This window comes from Carassius carassius, chromosome 49 (genome assembly GCF_963082965.1).
Source record: "Carassius carassius chromosome 49, fCarCar2.1, whole genome shotgun sequence".
NCBI lineage: Eukaryota > Metazoa > Chordata > Actinopteri > Cypriniformes > Cyprinidae > Carassius > Carassius carassius.
This window is the reverse complement of record NC_081803.1, coordinates 12,534,089-12,554,458: the sequence shown is the minus strand read 5'-3', so window position 1 is coordinate 12,554,458 and position 20,370 is coordinate 12,534,089. Positions and strand designations below refer to the sequence as shown.

Below are 20,370 nucleotides of genomic sequence, written 5' to 3'. Positions count from 1 at the left end.
GTTGGCTTACGTATATACTAAAAAAAGCTGCTGTTTCCAGAGAACCACCTGATGCTGTAGACGGCGTGTGATGCTAAGGTGCCTCTGCTCAGCGCTTTAGCATTCAGACAGCACTGACATGGTGCAAGCGAGAGACATGCATTGATATATCCTGTGCTTTATTAGCTCTTTGGCTGGACTCCACGGCCAGCTGTGCTCAGAGAGCGGCAGCGGGATCCCTCAAGGCTTTCTCTACACCACCAACACTGTGAGACTCATTGAGGGCTGCAGCTCATCATGCCATTCATGAAGCCTCCCACAGACAGCGAGGGAGGACGCCGCCATTGCTCTCCGCTGAGAAACGGATCCGAATGGTATTATATCATCGTAAAGTTTTCTGGATTCAAATTATGGAGAAACCACTTCTAGACCTCCTTAAATGAAAAAGCCACATTCACTCATTGCTACAACCCATTTCAAAGACACAAGAGTAATTACACACTTCCCAACAAACTGCCTCCCAATATTAGTGCATATACACGACCTTTTGAAGTGGGGATGTGAAAATATGCTGCACAGCGAGCATGGGTGGTCTACAGAAGGCCCTCTCTTTTACAGATAACATCCACCATTTAAACCTGCACAAAGGCTTGGCCACGTGACAACAAAAAAACTCTTCAGTGGCAACACAAAACCCTGCGCCAAGCATGATGGTGTTGCAAATGCATACGTCCATGACGATGTGGAGTCGATGTTTAATGGTGTTCTCGGACAGGTTTAACTAACATGCCCAGATGTAGCCAACAAGCACATCTGAAGGAAGGAATGAAAGACTCTTTCCCAATCAAGACCCACCCAGCGTGTATTTCTGTCTCCCTGGATTGGAGATAAACATGATTGTTGGTTCAACAGAGTGTACATGCATGTGTATCCAACCATGTGATGGGAAACAAATTAGTTATGTGAACTGCTCTGCCTTAACATCAAACTCTCTGATATTTTACCTAAATGAAGAATCGTGAACTTAGCAAACTTCAAATAATAAAATATTCATGTTCCTCTGACATTGGTGCGCATGATCTGAAATGCCTGCAGGGTAAATTATACAATATTCAAAGTTGTCACACATGCAAAAAAGTGTACTGGCAGTGTTCTGTCTAATATTAGACTGACTTTATTTGCTTCTATAAAATATGTTGTAGGAATAGGCTTATATTAAAGGGATAGTTGATTCAAAAATGGAAACTGTCATCATTTACTCACCCTCATGTTGTTCCAAACCTGTACACTTCACTTGAACTCTGAGGATTTGGAATATAGAGCAAAAATTGTGTAGTGGTCGATCGATATTGTTTTTGTGACAGCCGATGCTGATATCTTCAAGAGCAGGGTGGCCAATGGCCAATATATATAATAACATTACATTTTTTTTTATTTTAGATGACAACTTCCTGAGTTAAGCCAAGGTAACACTAATTGTACATGCAGCAGGCACTAAAAATGACATGAATATGAATATGAAAATCAGCATAGTTTGAAATCCCAAGTTTAAAGTTGATCACGCGTCTCCAGTGAAGCGGACTCCTCCTGTCCGGATTCAATTAGCACGGATCAACTGTCACGCAGCGCACATGGGATCAGGCAATATACAAATGCACACTTCACAAGATCTCACAGTTGGATTCGACTAAAGTCCTATTCACACAGGATTAGTATTAGTAAATCATAAGGGTGAATACATATTTGTACCAAAATTTTTGGTTCAGTACAAATTTGTACCCAACAAATACAGCATTGTTTAAACCACTGCAATTAGCGGAACTTCATTGGAAGCTTCAATATGTATATACTGTTACTTTTGATAAGAAACTAAATCTCATCTTTCAAATTATTTCATTTTTTCAGGAAATTTGCTTTTCCCCATTCAGAAGACCGCACACACAGCCTGTGTTTCTGAATGCTTCTCATACTCGCCCCTCTCTTCTCTACGCAGCGCGAATCCCGCATCACGGACGAGTCGTTCACACTCGTCGCACTCACGCAGTCAGATTCGTAACGCTAGGTTATATTCTCGCGCGGCCCCGCACCCCAAATCTCCACGAGCGCATCTGGCAGTATGGATGAGGCTCGACGGAGGTTCGCTCCTGGCTCCGCATTTAAAATGAATGTAAATTCAGTCTAACTGCTTGCTAATTTCACTTGAATGAAATGAAACATTCAGCACATTTTCCAGTTGTTCTTAAAATCCCAAAATACAGTGCAACATGTAATACTTTAATAATTGACTAAAGAAATACAGTTCTTTATATAAAAAAATAAATATTTCCAGTGAAATTCAGTAACTAAGTTAATTCTGTAAAATTTGTTATACCATTATAATCTTGTCTGCTGAAAAAAAAAGATAATATATATATATATATATATATATATATATATATATATATATATATATATATATATACACACACACACATGTGTGCTGCACATTATTAACAATATTGAGCTGAAGATTGACTTTGCTAATTTGAAATCGCAAATCAAATCACAATCGCAATATCTGTCAAAAAAAAAAAAAAAAAAAATCGAAAATTCCCTAGCTGGAATGCAGTCTCGACTTCACAGCATTGCAGATGCAGATGAGGATGTATAGAGAGAGAGAGAGAGAGAGAGAGAGAGAGAGAGAGAGAGAGAGAGAGAGAGAAGAGAGAGAGAGAGAGAGAGAGAGAGAATGAAGGAGACAGCTGCACAGAAATCAGGGAAGCATGCCACAAACTCAAAAAAAAAAAAAAAGAAAACAAAAAGGCACAGTAAACTTGGGAATGAAAACTAATAAATAAATAAATAAATAAAAATTAAAATAAATAAATAAATAAAATAGTACTCAGGAAGTTAATTCTGTCAAGCATAGCATGGTTTCCCCTCAAAAATTAGCAGCTGTTAAAGGTCAATGATTAATTAAAAAATGAAATAAAATATAAATTAGCAGATAGGAAGTCAGGCATGTCAGAATGTCTTCACAAACGGAAAGAACAGCTGCTCAAGGATAAATAAGAAATTCAGTTAAACTTCATGTCTGGGCTCATCTTAATCATTCTTACTGGAGGTAGTTTTCTCAAAGATTCTCAGTAACAAAATAATAGTGAGTTAATACCTCAGACAAGCAAGTGCATTCAAACAAGTATCCTCAAGTTAACTTTTTAATTCTGAAATAACATCTTATTATAAGTTGTATGAGGAAGCAGATCTACTACCGTCATTAGCTAATCCTACATAAAAAAAAAAAAAGATACATTATGAATACATTTATTATAGAGAGGAACCAAACAACAACGTCAGGCAAGCAGTTTATATGAAGTTTTTGTTTTGTTTTTTGTAAACTCTGAATCACTTGGACTGCTTCCCCACTGGACTTTCCATATTTAGACAGTGACGTTCAGAATGAAGCAGCATGTTCTGAGAACAAACTCCGCTGATTAGACTCAAGTTTTGAGTCATGAATTTCCCATCATGCAGATCTATCTTGATGGAAGAGTCACTGCGCTCTGCTATCTGCAGACATCTCCCATTTAATCGGCTCCCAACTTTTTTCAGATTTCTGGAAGAACTTTCTGTTGGCTGTTTAGATTTCAAATAGTTGGCGAACTACAAGAATGCAGGAAGTATCTTGAACTGGTCAGCTGGGTTCATCCAGGACAAGACACTTTACAGTCTCGACTGCGAGTTTGGGAGGGTCTGGAAGCAGAAATGCTCAACTCCGTGTTCGAACTCATAGCACAAAACATTTGCAAAAACTAAGAGTCAGCTTTCTATGGGGATCACAGCTACGCTTTAAGGTCTGCATGATATAAAAAAATTACGCCATGTATTTTCTAAATGGATGATATAGTATTATAGATATAATATTATAATGATTATTAATATAAAAAAAAAATATATTTTAACTTTTATCTAAACAAAAAAAAAAGCAATGTTGCCTTGTAATATTTTATTTAATATTTTAAAACTTTTTTTTTACACTATGGTTTAAAGGGATAGTTCACCCAAAAATCATAATTATGTCATTAATAACTCACCCTCATGTCGTTCCAAACCAGTAAGACCTCCATTTATCTTCGGAACACAGTTTAAGATATTTTAGATTTAGTCCGAGAGCTCTCAGTCCCTCCATTGAAGCTGTGTGTACGGTATACTGTCCATGTCCAGAAAGGTAAGAAAAACATCATCAAAGTAGTCCATGCGACATCAGAGGGTCAGTTAGAATTTTTTGAAGCATCGGAAATACATTTTGGTCCAAAAATAGCAAAAACTACGACTTTATTCAGCATTGTCTTCTCTTCCGTGTCTGTTGTAAGCAGTGTTGGGGAGTAACTAGTTACATGTAACGGCGTTACGTAATTTAATTACAAAATTATTGTAACTGTAATTAGTTACAGTTACTATGAAAAAATGAGTAATTAAATTACAGTTACTTATGAAATTTTTTACGATTACAAAGGGGATTACATTTGAATATTTACACATATCCACATACAGATTTAACTGATTTCTTTCCCAAATTGCACTGACTATTCTGAGACATACCGCCCTAATAATTTCCGGGATGCGGAAACACAGTCTGGTTCGTAGAATCCAGTCATAAAAACGAAATGCCTAACGCGGGCAGAATATGCCACATTTTGGATGACTAAATCAAAAGTAGGTCAGTACACTTGAATCAAAACATGACATGGACTAGTGTCTGTGAATATAAAGCCCCAAAAATGCAAAATATGACTTGCACATTCTGCGTGTCTGTGGATATCAGGCGCGGACTGGACACCGGGAGAACCGGGACAATTCCCGGTGGCCTGGCAGCCGATTTTGCCCCACTATTTAATATCATTATTGTATAATTGCCTGCCGAATGTACTAAAGCGATCATTTGCGAATCCGCCATTTGATAATTAAATCTCTAATAAGTCATGAATTGTTAGTCATGACTCGCGCGCTCTCCGCGCCTCCGCCAAACGGTTTGGATCAGAGTAATCAATGCGAGAGAGAGAGAGAGAGAGAGAGAGAATAGAATAGAATAGAATAGAATAGAATAGAATAGAATAGAATAGAATAGAATAAAATAGAATAGAGTGGACTGCTGGAGCAGAGAAGCAGAACTACTGTTCAGGGTTTCAGGCTTTTTTGTCTTTGTTTTTTATTTATTTAATCAAGCAGCAGCACGTTGCTCATCAGTCATCACTCAAAATACTATATAAAGGACATCATTATTATCTGTTGTAATGATACAGTAGTAATTTAGCTGAAAAGAAATTCAGATTTTTTTTTATAGGTTTAGGGGGAGCTACGACAGACAACACAACCCTTACGAAAATTAACATTTTAATATTTAACTATAAATCCAGAGAAAATGGTTACTATTGTTTAACTGTGATAACCAAAAATGTAAAATTATTTTACAAATGTATTTATTTAAAAATAAATACAAATCCATTTGCAAAAAAAAAAAAAAACAAGGTTATTTTACTTTTATATAGGCTAATAAAAGCATGGTAATTTTTTGTAAGGGAAAAACATGACTCGTGTACAGTATTAGGATTTTTCTATAAAGATATTGTAGTATTGTAGAGTATTGTATTGTAAAGTATAGTTTTGTTCAATCTTGAGTATTAAAGTCAAGAGAGAGATGGATAACAGGGCATAATAAAGAGACTGAAGAGAAAAAAGGAAGTGAAGGTGCAGTTCAGGAGACAACTTTTAATTATTTTGCATGTCCCCAAATTAAAAATTTAAACCTTTTTTATGTCAGGTCAATACAAAAAAATAGTTTTGTCCATGAATTTGTTTGTATAAGTTAGAATTTTCCAGTCTGATTTTTTTCCCAGTCCGCCCCTCCTGTAAATTAATGGCAAAGACATGGTTTCATTTACTACACATAGGCCTACTGAAGCTCGCAGTGTTTTCAACCTCTGCTGCCTCAATATAGGAGTACACAAGCACATAAACATAATTTCTAGAACTGCTCTGTGTCACTTCATGTGCATTTTACTTATTTTGAGAAAACTATCATCATATACAGAGACAGCAGTTTAAAAAAAACACCAATGTTTCAGGAGTTTATTACACAGAATACGTCACATGCTTATTAGATAACTGTATTTAAGTTGATGTATATGCTTTTATTTATTATTCTTTAATTTTCACAAATTTAGAAAAGTAATCAAAAAGTACTCAAAAGTAATTAGTTACATTACTTTAATAAAGTAATTGAAAAAGTTACACTACTATTACATTTTAAACAGGGTAACTTGTAATCTGTAACCTATTACATTTCCAAAGTAACCTTCCCAACACTGGTTGTAAGACAGTTCAAAACAAAGCAGTTTGTCATATCCTGTTCGCGAACTAATCATTCGATGTAACCGGATCTTTTTGAACCAGTTCACCAAATCGAACTGAATCGTTTTAAACGGTTCGCGTCTCCAATACGCATTAATCCACACATGACTTAAGCTGACTTAAACTTAAACTTTTTTAATGTGGCTGACACTCCCTCTGAGTTCAAACAAACCAATATCCCGGAATAATTCATTTACTCAAACAGTACAGTGACTGAACTGCTGTGAAGAGAGAACTGAAGATGAACACCGAGCCGAGCCATATAATGACTCGTTCACGAGTCAAGAACCGTTTCTGTCAGACGTGTCGTATTCGAGAACCGAGGAGCTGATGATAGGGATGGAAATTAGCACCCGCCACCAGCCAATTGCAGGTGATTTTGTGTTGTGGCGGGTAAACTCGCTTCATCTACCTGCCAACGTGGCGGGTAAATAACAATAGCATACTGTTTCACCCGGCCGGTGGACAAAAAAAAAGTTAATTTTTATCCCTGGTGTTTGTACAACACGCAATAAAGTGTAATATCATCCGAAGCAGCTCTATGGATAAAGGCGGTGTAAACCCGGGCTCGAAACGGTGGTGTTGTTTCCAGTACAGTGTTTACAGCTGAAGTTAGTGCCGCCGGCAGAGTGATATATTTGTTGGTTATTTACAGCTCATGATATACAAAATCGCGTGAAGAGTTGAATTTGTTATCGTGCACAAGTGTCCGCATACTGCCACGTCTCTGTCAAACCCCGGTAAGTTCATTTTCCTCCAGAATTCTGCAACGTTTTAGATGATATGGACAGTTTGTGTTTATCTTATTGTTTTTAACGGCATAATAAGCAGACAGTATTATCGGTCGCGTGTCTAATAACTGCTGTCCGAGGATGCATTAAGCTCTTAGCTCTGCATTTAGGATGCAGTTAGCTCTGTGCCTAGTAAGTCAACCCTCTACATTGCGAGTAAATCACTCTCATATGCGACTTAATCTTCCTTCTGGCTACTAAATGATGTCTAATATTAGCCAATGGCTAATAAATTCTCTGATTTTACTCGCCAGTGTGTTAGTTGGAGGCTAAGTTTAGCACAGATATTTTCACTCGCGAACACTATCCGACTCTCCGTCAGACGATCTGAGCTTTTTTTTCCCTAAATGGATCTGCAACGCACCTGTATAAAGAACTCTAGTGTTAAGGAGCACAAATTGCCGTCGGTTTCTCACATAGAGATATAGAGATAAAGAGAGAGAGAGAGAGAGAGAGAGAGAGAGAGAGAGAGAGAGAGAGAGAGAGAGAGAGAGAGGGATTGACGTGCTACATTTAAATAATATTATTTGTTGTATTTTCCTGTCAAAATAACGGCATTCCTATGGAAGACTTCAGCTTTTAAGAACACCTGGGTTTTCCGGTAGTGGGTGGAGTTAATGCGCGAATGGCAATCTCATTGGCTGGCGCTCACCTATTATCGACCCTGTTTTGATTTCAGCAAATCAGTTCGAGCGAACACACAAAAGCGGATTAATATTCATGAATCCAGCAGCTCATTAATCCTTAGTAATCCTTAGTGTGTTTTATAGTTTTTATTAGTAGGAATCGTATTATTATTATCTTATCAGAGTTTTGTAAGGTTTTTTTTCCCAATGTCATTTTTATTTAGTTTTTTTTTTTTACAGAAACACTGAATGACCAAAAGAGCACCACCACCAGTCCAGTTAAAATGTTCAGTTAAAACGACTAATAAGCATTCAAACATGGTTATCAAGTTTACTTCTAATTACTAAAGTTCTATTCTTAAATGATACTTGATTATTATAAAGCTTGACTGACTGGCGAGTAAACTAAAATAATTACTAGCCAATGGCGATTCAATTGCCAAGGTGTCCGTAGAGGGTTGTAAGTTGTTATGTAGAAACAACATTGTATCTCTACACATGTTTGACAGCTCTGGCGTAAAAACGCATAAAAACGATGTATTAAAAACATCCGTTGGGCTACGGAGTTGAGAGAATGAGCTTCTTCAGCAAGAGTCGGCTGTTTCAAAACCTAGTAAGCTGCCTAGATAGGCAGCATTTTTGAGCATCACTAAAAAGAGAAAATGTCAGTATTTCATTGAGACTTGAGATTAAATAAACTGCTTAAGTATTGTAGATATTGTAGTATTAATTTTCACATGCAGTTACACATTGTCGGTTAAAAACAAGAAAGTGTCTGGTAAAAACATTGAGTGGCTGGTAGATTTTGAAATCCATCAGCCACAGTGGCCGTTGGACAAAAAAGTTAATTTCCATCCCTGTACTGCGCATGTGTGATTCAGCGTGAAGCAGACTGACACAGAGCGTCTGAACCGAACTGATTCTTTTGGTGATTGATTCTAAACTGATTCTGTGTTAAATGTTATGAACCCAGGTAAACCGAAGGCTTGAATCAAGGGCAATCATCGCGAATGACGCCATTACGTTAAGCGCAAAAGAACCGGGGAACAGTTTTCTTCAACCAATTTATCAAATCGAACTGTCCGAAAGAACTACTGGTAATCCGAAAACCGATTCAACCGGTTCTTGACTCGTGAACGAGTCATTATCTGGCTCAGCGTTCATCTTCAGTTCTCTCTTCACAGCAGTTCAGTCAGTGTACTGTTTGAGTAAATGAATTACTCCGGGATATTGATTTGTTGAGTGTCTGAGTGTGGAGTGTCAGCCACATTAAAAAAGTGAACAGCTTAAGTCATTTGTGGATTAATGCGTATTGGAGATGCGAACAGTTTAAAACGATTCAGTTTGATTTGGTGAACTGGTTCAAAAAGATCCGGTTACATCGAATGATTTGTTCGCGAACCGGATATGACAAACTGCTTTGATTTGAACTCTCTCACAACAGACACGGAAGAGAAGACAATGTGGAATAAAGTCAAAGTTTTTGCTATTTTTGGACCAAAATGTATTTTTGATGCTTCAAAATATTCTAACTGACCCTCTGATGTCACATGGACTACTTTGATGATGTTTTTCTTACCTTTCTGTATATGGACAGTATACCGTACACACAGCTTCAATGGAGGGACTGAGAGCTCTCCGACTAAATCTAAAATATCTTAAACGGTGTTCCGAAGATAAATGGAGGTCTTACTGGTTTGGAACGACATGAGGGTGAGTTATTAATAACAAAATTATGATTTTTGGGTGAACTATCCCTTTAAGTTTTAGTTAACTATAATAACTCTTATTCTGGATAATTAATCCATGCATCACATTTTTTTCCCCAATGTATTGTTCAATTTGAATGTCACTCAATCTTTTTCTGATTTCTATTTTAAGATAAAAATGTATTTAAAAAAGGTTTTACCATGCAAATTATCTGCAGCAAGAGTTACAGCACTGTCAGTTAACACTGCCCTCATGAATTACTACTAGTAGCAGTTAAGACAAAAGGAAGGGAATCCAGCGTTAAACATGTGCCAAATCGGTTGTGCAGATCACTCTGCTGTGGCAACCCCTGATAAAAGGGAGCAAGCCAAAGGAAGAGAGAAAGTAATTTAGACAAAACTTATTCTGTAACTGCTTTGAAATACTTGATGAGTGCAGTCCCTGCTGAACGGGTATGTTTATGCCCTAAATTTCAGCGTCATCATCACTCAAAAAGCAGTAAGGACGCCGTCACAACCTATCCCTCTCTGATGTATTTGGGTTGGTGTGACTAGTTACATAATATCTGATCACTTAAAGCCGATGAGGTAAACAGGCACTTTGCTAATGGCATACTGGGTCAATAATTTAGGAAATAGAAAATGAAGAAAGTCAACTACAAATGCCTTAAAGCCGGGCTTGACTAGGGGGTTCAAACAGTGACTCTAAAAGCAGTACGGTGTCCATTCACACACAGCAGGGCAGCGAGTCAGCACTCTTTCTGACTGACCGTCATTTGATGCCTCTCAGGTCACACGCTAAATTTCTACACAGGTACAGACACACACACACACATTGGTATGACCGACTTACAGCAGATCTCTGCCAGAGTGATCTGACACCATAAAACAGCACAGAGGGGTCCCTTTGTTGGAACAGACGACATTTTATGGCTGTTGTAACTACACCGAAGGGATGAAAGCTCTACAGTCAATGCTCCGTAAGATTTTCCACCCTATAACCTGGTGCTTGGGTGCTTTCAAGTTGACATTTTCATGACCGCAACCTCAAAACTGGGCTAAGAAGTGTGTATTTGCAAATACGGATACAAAACAGTGGGAACACCAATCAAGATGAGAGCACTTTAATCTACGATTACAACAAATGACTGATCCGATTTCCGCCGACTGTCCAGTGGTTCATCAAAAAGGATGCATTTCACGTCCTGAAAACCTTCAGCAGTAACCAGGCGCACAAACAGTTTCATTTTATTTATTTTTAATACACACTGAACCACCCATCAGGTACGGTGTGGAATAAACATTATATAATCTGGAACATTCTTGTACATACTGCCTGGAAGAGCTTTGCAGTTATAGGAAATCAAGCTATCTGACAGAAAACGTATAAGGAGTTAATTCAATTCATGCTCTAAATTTGCTAGGAGCGGCTGTCTATCTCAAAACTATAAAGATAAGTGAGTGTGTGTGTGTGGCGTATACGGTCTCGGAGAGATTCTAGGAAGCATCTATCATGTTGCAGAACTGACTCATATGAATGAGTGCCCAGAATAAGCCTTGATCCCATTGAGCATGCATACACAGCACTGGGGCACGGAAGGCCAACAAACATGACTTCAACAAACCATAGAAATACAATGTTGATGTTTGGTGGTGTGTATGCGTGTGAGAGATCACCTTCCAATAAACTCAACAACTACCCATCCAATCTCTTGTGGTGAATTCACCAGTTTACTTACACTAAACCATGATCAACACACACAAGGTTGTTTACACCCCATATTTACATCCATAGGCCATTAATTAGGAGAGTAAGTTAAATTAGCATCCACTGTAATGGTAAAATAAAAAAAACTATACTTGCTGTGGAAGCTCTATACTTGCTTGCCACATGAGAATCAATGAAGTTCATTCTCACATGCTTGTACAGAAAATATGTAATAAGGTGTTTCAAAGAAGAGCAGACATCATAAATATTTGGAATGTCATGTGGGCAAGAAACTTGTGACAGAACTTTCATTTTTGTGTTAACTATCCCTTTAAGTTTGCAAATTTTATTATAGGTGGGACCAGCTGTTTTTCTAACCAAAAGAAGATGGAGGGATTTTTTTTAATGGTATTTGATTTTGTTTAGAATTGCTAGCAGAGAATAAATTACACACTCTGCCTTTAACATGGACCAATGTGAACCATCATTACATTTATCAAATCTTGAGCACTATAGTGAGTGAGTGCTCTGTATTTCCTTATATGCTGGAGAACACACTCAAGCTCTCCAGACTAATAATGGCAGACATTATGGAACATAAGCCAACATCCATATACGTATGGACATAAAAGGATGTTTAAGACACCTGCTGATCCACAGCAACTCTTTGCAACAGCTAAGACAAGTTGATCTTAAATTAGTGAGCTCAGACTTTGTGTAGTGCAACTCCTACTGACCAAAGACTTGAAATTAGAAAATGAATGACTTTATCAAAAAAAACACAAAAATGTATTTTCTCTTTATTTTCCTGTTTAAAAGTTTAGAGAGAAAGTGCAATAAAAAAAATGTTGTGACTAAATATATCAGCATTAATTATTACAATGTTCTTGTTTTTCCTAAACTAAAACATAAAGCAGAATGGAAACAATTGGAGGACATTTTTTCAGGGATAAGGGTAGTTCAAGAGGAATGTTCTCCCTTCCCGGAAACCTGGCCCAAATCAAAGAGGCTGGGGGACGGAGCCGGAGCCTTATCTAATGTTTAAATCAAACAGAAGGAGAGTGAGACACATTGCTATTTCTGTCCCAAAGGAAACTCCATGCACAGAACGCACTGCTGCCCTGAAATACCTACAAGACCTCTTCACACACTCTCTCCAAATTACGGGAACCAACCTGAGGGTGCTGGACTACTGTGAAATGTTCTGGACGCGATAATCAAGAAGAACTTTACATAAGCCCATACTCTTGAGGGAAGAAGGCAATTACATCTGACCTCCACTCAGTTCAGAACTTCTATCTTCTCCTTCATAAGCCGTCTGTCAGCACAAATGCCACTCTGTATTGTCAAGACCCAGCTAAAAATAGTCTCACTAGAGGAAATTAGCACTGTAGGGTGGGAAAAAATGTAAACCATATGCAAACTAGCCAGTATGGGACAAAAGGCTTCATATGCCAGTGCCACAGGCCTTGATTAGACTCAAATGATGGCGCCACATCTATTGACATTTATGCAAAAACACAAACACAGATCAACAAAGATCAAAAATAGAGAACTGTACTACAGGAATGAGTTTGCAAACATAATCCTTGCAAACCTGACAAATGAACAAACTGCAGTTGATTCATTGCTGAATACAGTTTGAGTTAATCAAGGGCTTCAGATCTCACTAAACGAACACAAACATTTACACTACTCTTGAAGATCTGATGAGGTCAGGATGGGGCCTAAATGAGGCCAGTGTGCTCCCTGAGAATTATAAGAAACCTTGGGACTATGAGAGCTGTCCGCACCACCACCTGTGGGAGACTGAGAACATCTCACTCAGAGAAGACCAACTGAGTCCACCAAGCTTATAACAAGCAATAAATATGGCATCTTAATGAAGTTAAAATTTAACATGACAGAACGGTCTCATGCATTCACCTGCTGGCAGGATTGTGCCAATTACAGCACTGTCCTCTATAAACACCTGCCACACTATATATTAAATTGAATGTTACATAACTTTTAACAGTCAGCATGTTCTTCACTTTACTTGTAAAATCAAATACAACTAAAGAACTGAATAACTCTAGGGTTAATGCCAATGAAAGATTTTAATAAGACTCCATGTTGTCAGGACTAATATAGACACTTCTGTGAAATATGTATTGATTACATTTAAGTTCTACATATTTTTAAGGGGTCATATGATGCTTTTTTTAAAGATCATTATTTTGTGTATTTGGTGTAACAGAATATGTTGACACGCTTTAATGTTTAAAAAACACATTTTTCAAATACTGTACATTATTGTAGGTCCTCTATGCCATGCCTCTCTCAAATGCATTTTTTTCTACAAACTCCCTCCTTCCGAAAAACATAGTCTGCTCTGATTGGCCAACTGACCCAGTGCACTGTGATTGGCCAAACACCGTAAGCTCTCGTTGTAAATCTAATGCCCCTTTTCCGTAATCGCGAGCTTCATCTTTCAAAATAAATGTAAAGACAGTTAATAATGTCCTTAGTTTTACCATTAATTCAAGCCGAAAGGGGAACAGAGTGACGTGACAGACACAGTGATGAAGCTTGTATGTGTTTGCAGTACACAAGCCACGGACGGTTAAGACAGCTGACTCCACGGTGTCACCCTGTCTCTCTCACACACACACACACACACACACACACACACACACACACACACACACACACACACACGGCATTATGCAAATGTTTCCACATTAAATGAGCAGTTTTAAGGGGGCGTGGCAGTCTTATTTTTTTATAAAGATTATCTCTTTGGATTTGAGACTCAAGTCTTTGCAACTTCACAGATCTTCTTTATGCATCAACAGCTTGTAACACTCCAAAGAGAAAGAAAAAAATAAAAACGCATCATGACTCCTTTAATACAAAAATGCCTAAGCAGCTCTTTTCCGCGTAATGCGTGGATGGTGACTACAATTTTCAAGAACCAAATGGGCACTATAAAACACAATAAAACATCAGAAAATAATTCACACACACCTTGCACTATATTTCCCATGCCTTTAAAGTCACTGGATATCTTTGTGTGAAGAATAAAGTGAAATTTCAGTTGTTAATCACAGCAAACTGTGCTTGACAGCAGTGACAGAATTTTAATTTTGTTAACTATTCCTTTGAGAAATATAAATTAGTCATATGGTAATAAAACTTGCTTTTTGTTTTGCAACTTCAAAAAGACAGAAAACGGGCATGTTTGTTTGCAATCAGATTTCTCAATGAATCCATTCGACTCGACCTGCAATCGTGCTGCTCAAACAGCAGATGGGTTCATTTTAAAATGTGGTTAGTTATTAGTTAGCAAGTTAAATCATTAAATACACTGCACTGTACTCATGCTATCTCAAAACTCAATGCATAGGGGAAACAAATGATCGGTGTCAACATCAGCAAAGGTCGCTGAAGGAACCTGGTTAAATAACACGAACAGTACTGATTGTGAATCTTTTTCTAGGCCTCGAGCCCAGATCCTCTCGTTCCCAGGGCGACGAGTGACTGACGTAACTTTCAGCCGCGGGTCCGAGAAAAGATAGTACAAAATCCCATGACACTTACAGTCCAAATGCTTCTTCTTTGGCCCCATGACTTCGTGCGTGGTCGCCTTGCACACCGTCTTGGACACCGCGGAACCGGTAACACTGTGTTGCGCTGCCGTTATCCGGTCCGTTATGCTCTGTCCAGACATCCTCGCAGTTTTAAACAAACAGAAAAAGGGGGTAAAGAAAAAAAAGAGGGGGAAATATCTGCTCGGGCTGTTAAATCCAACGGCAATGCTGTAGTCCCTGGGATGTGCACTGTTCCGCCACCTGACTGGGGTTTGAAAAAGAGAAAAAGAAATTAGATAACAAGTAAGACGCATCCGCCGCTAAGAGTCCAATTGAAGTTTTGCTCCGTCAGCTGACATTTACGTACCAAACGTTTCCTCTTCTATTAACAGCAGCGTCTCCTCTCTCCCTCTCTCTCAACCCCTCTGTCACGCACTCTCCTCTCTCCCTCTCTCTCTCTCTCTCTCTCTCTCTCTCTCTCTCTCTCTCTCTCTCTCTCTCTCTCTCTCTCTTAACTCCCCCTTTTCCTTCTCAGTGGCTCGCCTCTCGGATCTCGCCTCACACTGCTGGGTTTAAGTCTCGTAGGAAATGGCGGTTCTGTTTCCTCTTTTCAGAGGATCCTCCCAAGGTTTATATGGATGTTGGATGGTTGTGGCCAAATGACGACATGTTGGCTCTGAACATTAGACCGGGGCTTTCGTACCACATAGGAAATGAGTATTTCTGTTTGGATTGTGAGCCAAAATGGCGACTCGAGGCGGATAGTTTCTGTGTATTATGGTGCACGTGACGGAATTTGTCCAACCAAACTCATGGTTTCACATGTGGTACTTTTACAACATAATCTATTTAGATACGTGTCACTGATTAAATATGTATTTATGTCACAGTTTACAAAATAATGGAATATATAATTGCTATAAAAAGTGTGTGTGTGTGTGTGTGTCTGTTTTATTTTTAAAATGCAATATAAACAAGTAGAACGTGTGTGAGCATTCAGTAAGGTAAACATTTCACAAAAACACGAAAAAGTCGAAAATATAATCTATTATAAAAGTTGATAAAAAAATAATTTCCCAGTTTTATCTTTATTACTTAAAAAAATATATGATTTCATTATTTATTATTTTATAACTGAATGACATTATTAGCTTCCCATTGATTAACTGAATAACTTGGGAGAAAGAAAATCAAAATAAAATATATTTTTATAAATTTTCCTCAGTGCAAGAATTATTTAATCTTTCCTTACAAAACACATGGAAAGGGAGACATCTAGTGGAAAAAAAAATGCAAATTACAGAAAGTATTAAAACTGTTGTTTCGATAAATCCTGGGGCCCGTTCTTCGTAGCTTATGTACATCCGAGATGAAATGTCACATCCAAAATGAAATCATCTCACTAATCAGGATCTGGCTAATTCGGTTCTTCAAACGCACCTGTTGTTGTTGATGATTATTATGACTGGATTAAGTTATCTGAGATATTTGCGTGTTCAAGGGTTGGTTTAAAAGGGGATATGTATTGCTATGTTTTTATACAGTCGATACTCGAAACAATGATCAGCAATGCAGCGATTGGCTATCATATAATTAAACAAGACACCTGACGAAAAACTTGACTCATTTCTAAACTTTTATAAGAAAACAGCCAAGCCAACAAAACTACATAAATGTTATTATAAATGAAATGCACACGTTTTTTTTTAACATGATTCCCAATTATTTAGATTCGAGATGTATAATATTTGTACAGTCTTCACATTTTTATTCCAGTGTATTAATTAGCTATTCATTTAATTTTATATTTGGACATATTTGTTACCTGACAGCATTAATGAAAGTCTCTTAAAGGGTTAGTTCACCCAGATAGCAAATTTATGTAATTAATAACTTACCCTGATGTTGTTTCAAACCCGTAAAACCTCCGTTTATCTTTGGAACACAGTTTAAGATATTTTAGATTTAGTCCTAGAGCTCTCAGTCCCTCCATTGAAGCTGTGTGAACGGTATACTGTCCATGTCCAGAAAGGTAAGAAAAACATCATCAAAGTAGTCCATGGGACATCAGAGGGTCGGTTAGAATTTTTTGAAGCATCGAAAATATATTTTGGTCCAAAAATAGCAAAAACTACGACTTTATTCAGCATTGTCTTCTCTTCCGTGTCTGTTGTGTGAGAGAGTTCAAAACAAAGCTGCTGGATAATCGGTTTGCGAACGAATCATTCAGTTCACCAAATCGAACTGAATCGTTTTAAACGGTTCGCATCTCTAATACACATTAATCCACAAATGACTAAAGCTGTTAACTTTTTTAATGTGGCTGACACTCCCTCTGAGTTCAAACAAACCAATATCCCAGAGTAACGTATAACGACGTATAATGGCGTCATTTGCGATGATTGCCTTTGATTCAAGCTTTCGGTTTACCCATGCTCATAACACTAGCTCAGAATCAATCACCAAAAGAATCAGTTCAGTTCAGACGCCCTGTGTGTCGGTCTGCTTCACGCTGAATCACACATGCGCAGTATCATCAGCTCCTCGGTTCACGAATCGGACGCGTCTGACAGAAACGGTTCTTGACTCGTGAATGAGTCAATGTTTTGTTCATTATCTGGCTCGGCTCGGTGTTCATCTTCAGTTCTCTCTTCACAGCAGTTCAGTCAGTGTACTGTTTGAGTACATGAATTACTCCGGGATATTGGTTTGTTTGAACTCAGAGGGAGTGTCAGCCACATTAAAAAAGTTAACAGCTTAAGTCATTTGTGGATTAATGCGTATTAGAGATGCGAACCGTTTAAAACGATTCAGTTCGATTTGGTGAACTGAATGATTCGTTCGCGAACCGGATATCCAGACTGCTTTGATTTGAAATCTCTCTCACAACAGACACGGAAGAGAAGACAATGCTGTATAAAGTCGTCGTTTTTGCTATTTTTGGACCAAAATGTATTTTCGATGCTTCAAAAAATTCTAACTGACCCTCTGATGTCACATGGACTACTTTGATGATGTTTTTCTTACATTTCTTGACATGGACAGTATACCGTTCACACAGCTTCAATGGAGGGACTGAGAGCTCTAGGACTAAATCTAAAATATCTTAAACTGTGTTCCAAAGGTAAACGGAGGTCTTACGGGTTTGAAACAACATCGGGTTAAGTTATTAATTACATAAATTTGCTATCTGGGTGAACTAACCCTTTAAGAGACTTTCATTAATGCTGTCAGGTAACAAATCTGTCCAAATATAAAATTAAATTAATAGCTAATTAATACACTGGAATAAAAATGTGAAGACTGTACAAATATTATACATCTTTACACATCTTACGGGTTTGAAACAACATGAGGGTGAGTTATTAATTACATACATTTGCTATCTGGGTGAACTAACCCTTTAAGGGTCAGGATCATGTTATATGCATCTCCTGCGCTCCATCAAGCCACTCCCATAATAGCCGTCATAATGAGTCTACGTTATCTGTACAACATGTATAAGACTTTAATACAAATATGAAGTAATCATTTTATGACAAATAAATATTTCAGTGAGTAAAACTCTCTGTGTCTAGTATGCTATTATGGACTACGACATAATATTTATTTTCATTTTTAAATTATTGTTATTTTAAATGATTGTCCCTGTATCGGAAGGATACTCTACTAATAAAGTAGCAGTGGCAGCGGACATATTTTGAGTATCAGTTCTGGTTTAAAAGATGCGATCTAATCCCGTTTACATGAAATAAGCCTGGTTTAAGTTTACGGACCTGTTGCTATGACAGCAATTCCGCGGGATGAGCTTCGAAGAACCAAATGATCCAAGATCACGCTAAATCATTAACAATCAAATCCAGATATCTGACTGAGAGAACTAAGATTCTGTAATATCCTGCATCTGTCTAGTTCAGTTGATAGACAGACAGACAGACAGACAGACAGACAGACAGACAGACAGATAGATAGATAGATAGATAGATAGATAGATAGATAGATAGATAGATAGATAGATAGATAGATAGATAGATAGATATGCTGTTAAGCATGACTATATTTAGCTCACTGGTGCAATTAGATGGAACTCAAGATGAGGAACAGAGAGGGAGTGGCTATCAAAGATTGAATGTCCAGGAGATCAGCCACTAAGGCACAATGCCAGAGCACTGATCAGTTTCAGGACGAGGCTCATTTGTGTTAAATGGGCCGAGCAGATTGATTTAGGCCTAAAGCAACAGTCGGCGTCGCACAGGTGGCACCAGTGCTCATCGTGTTGCAGTCTTATCGGTAGGGGGAGATATGCACATGCGAGTCTCTGTGTCCTTGCTCACAAACTTTCAAGAGCATCTTGACAACATCCATTTAAGAGACCGCAGGTGCATGTCAGCTCTTTCTATTTACAACAAATTTTCTGCCAGAAGACTGAACAATATTTCGAGAGGTTGTTTAACTTCCAGGATCCTTCGATACTTTGGTTATATTCACCACGTGTTATCTTTCATGAGACTTTGACATGTAAAATTATTATATCTTTTATTTTTTAAAGCAATCAGAGCTGGGTAGTAACTGCTTATAAGTAATAATCTGGATTACATAATCAGATTTATTTTTTTAAGTACTTGTAATTCGATTCAATTACATTTTAAAATACTTGTACTCTGACTAAAGTTACTTTTTATGGATCACATGATTACATATTATTCACACAATAGCAATAATTTATTCATAATTTATCGATTCTCCCAAATTCCTCTTTTTCATCTTTTAAATGTTCCTTTTTTTAAAAAGCCTGCCGTTTATACACTCAGAAAATCTTCCAGTTTTGTGGACATTCACACAAAAACCATTCAGGTGCTACTCAGCATTTGATTTTGAATGATTTTTACAAAAATATTTTGTTTCAACATTGCATCAATTACTGATGAACAACTGTTTATTTGAATTATTACTTAGTTGGTTATTTAACCATCTATTACAATGTCTCTGGGAGGCCTTTATCTTTCTAACTTATTAAAATGCACAAATTCACATTATTTCTTATTTACATGTAATGCAGGGATTCCCAAACGTTTTCTCCCCAAACGTATCTTTCTCCTAATATATTCACTTGAAGAACTCCTTAGATTTTAAAATAAATATTTAATAATTAAGTATCACATTTGCATGTTCACAGTTTGTCTGACATTAGTTAATAGTCACATGACATGCAGGTAAACAAATAAAATAATTCATTTTTTAGGAAGTGTTTTATTTTGATTTATGTTATTTTAAAACAATTACATTTTAAATTTGTAAAATTACAAACTGAAAACACTGATGTAATGTTATGGTTAATGCATTTTATGTTGTTAATTTCAACTAATGTAAAATATTTTCTTACTCTTTGTTTTTTATATCAGTATGGTACAAGATTATTTTTAAATCAATGTGATAAACAAGTTAGGTCAAAACTAATCTAAAAGTACTCAAAAAGTAATCTGATTATATTTCCTGAAATGTATAATATAATGGATTACTCTATGCTACAATTTTTGTCATGTAATTTGGAATCAGTAACAGATTACAATTTGTAAGTAATCTCCAGCTCTGAAA

At 37.3% G+C, this 20,370-nt stretch overlaps 1 protein-coding gene across 21 annotated transcripts in view; it reads right to left on the bottom strand.

The window, feature by feature from the left end:
* The window catches only part of LOC132132051 (phosphatidylinositol-binding clathrin assembly protein-like), a 44,152-nt gene extending 28,693 nt beyond the window's left edge, over window positions 1-15,459 (bottom strand). For 4 of the 21 annotated variants that reach the window (XM_059544267.1, XM_059544269.1, XM_059544271.1 and 1 more), the window contains exons 1-3: window positions 15,292-15,454; window positions 15,143-15,247; window positions 14,786-15,036 (exon numbers count right to left, since the gene is read on the bottom strand). In XM_059544267.1, the coding sequence (XP_059400250.1) occupies window positions 14,786-14,915 (130 nt within the window). In that variant the 5' untranslated portion in view covers window positions 14,916-15,036; window positions 15,143-15,247; window positions 15,292-15,454. Of the gene's footprint in view, window positions 1-14,785; window positions 15,037-15,142; window positions 15,248-15,291 lie in introns of all 21 variants that reach the window. The other 17 variants (XM_059544257.1, XM_059544258.1, XM_059544263.1 and 14 more) reach the window with 9 other exon arrangements.
* Between the last annotated feature and the right edge of the window lie 4,911 nt (window positions 15,460-20,370).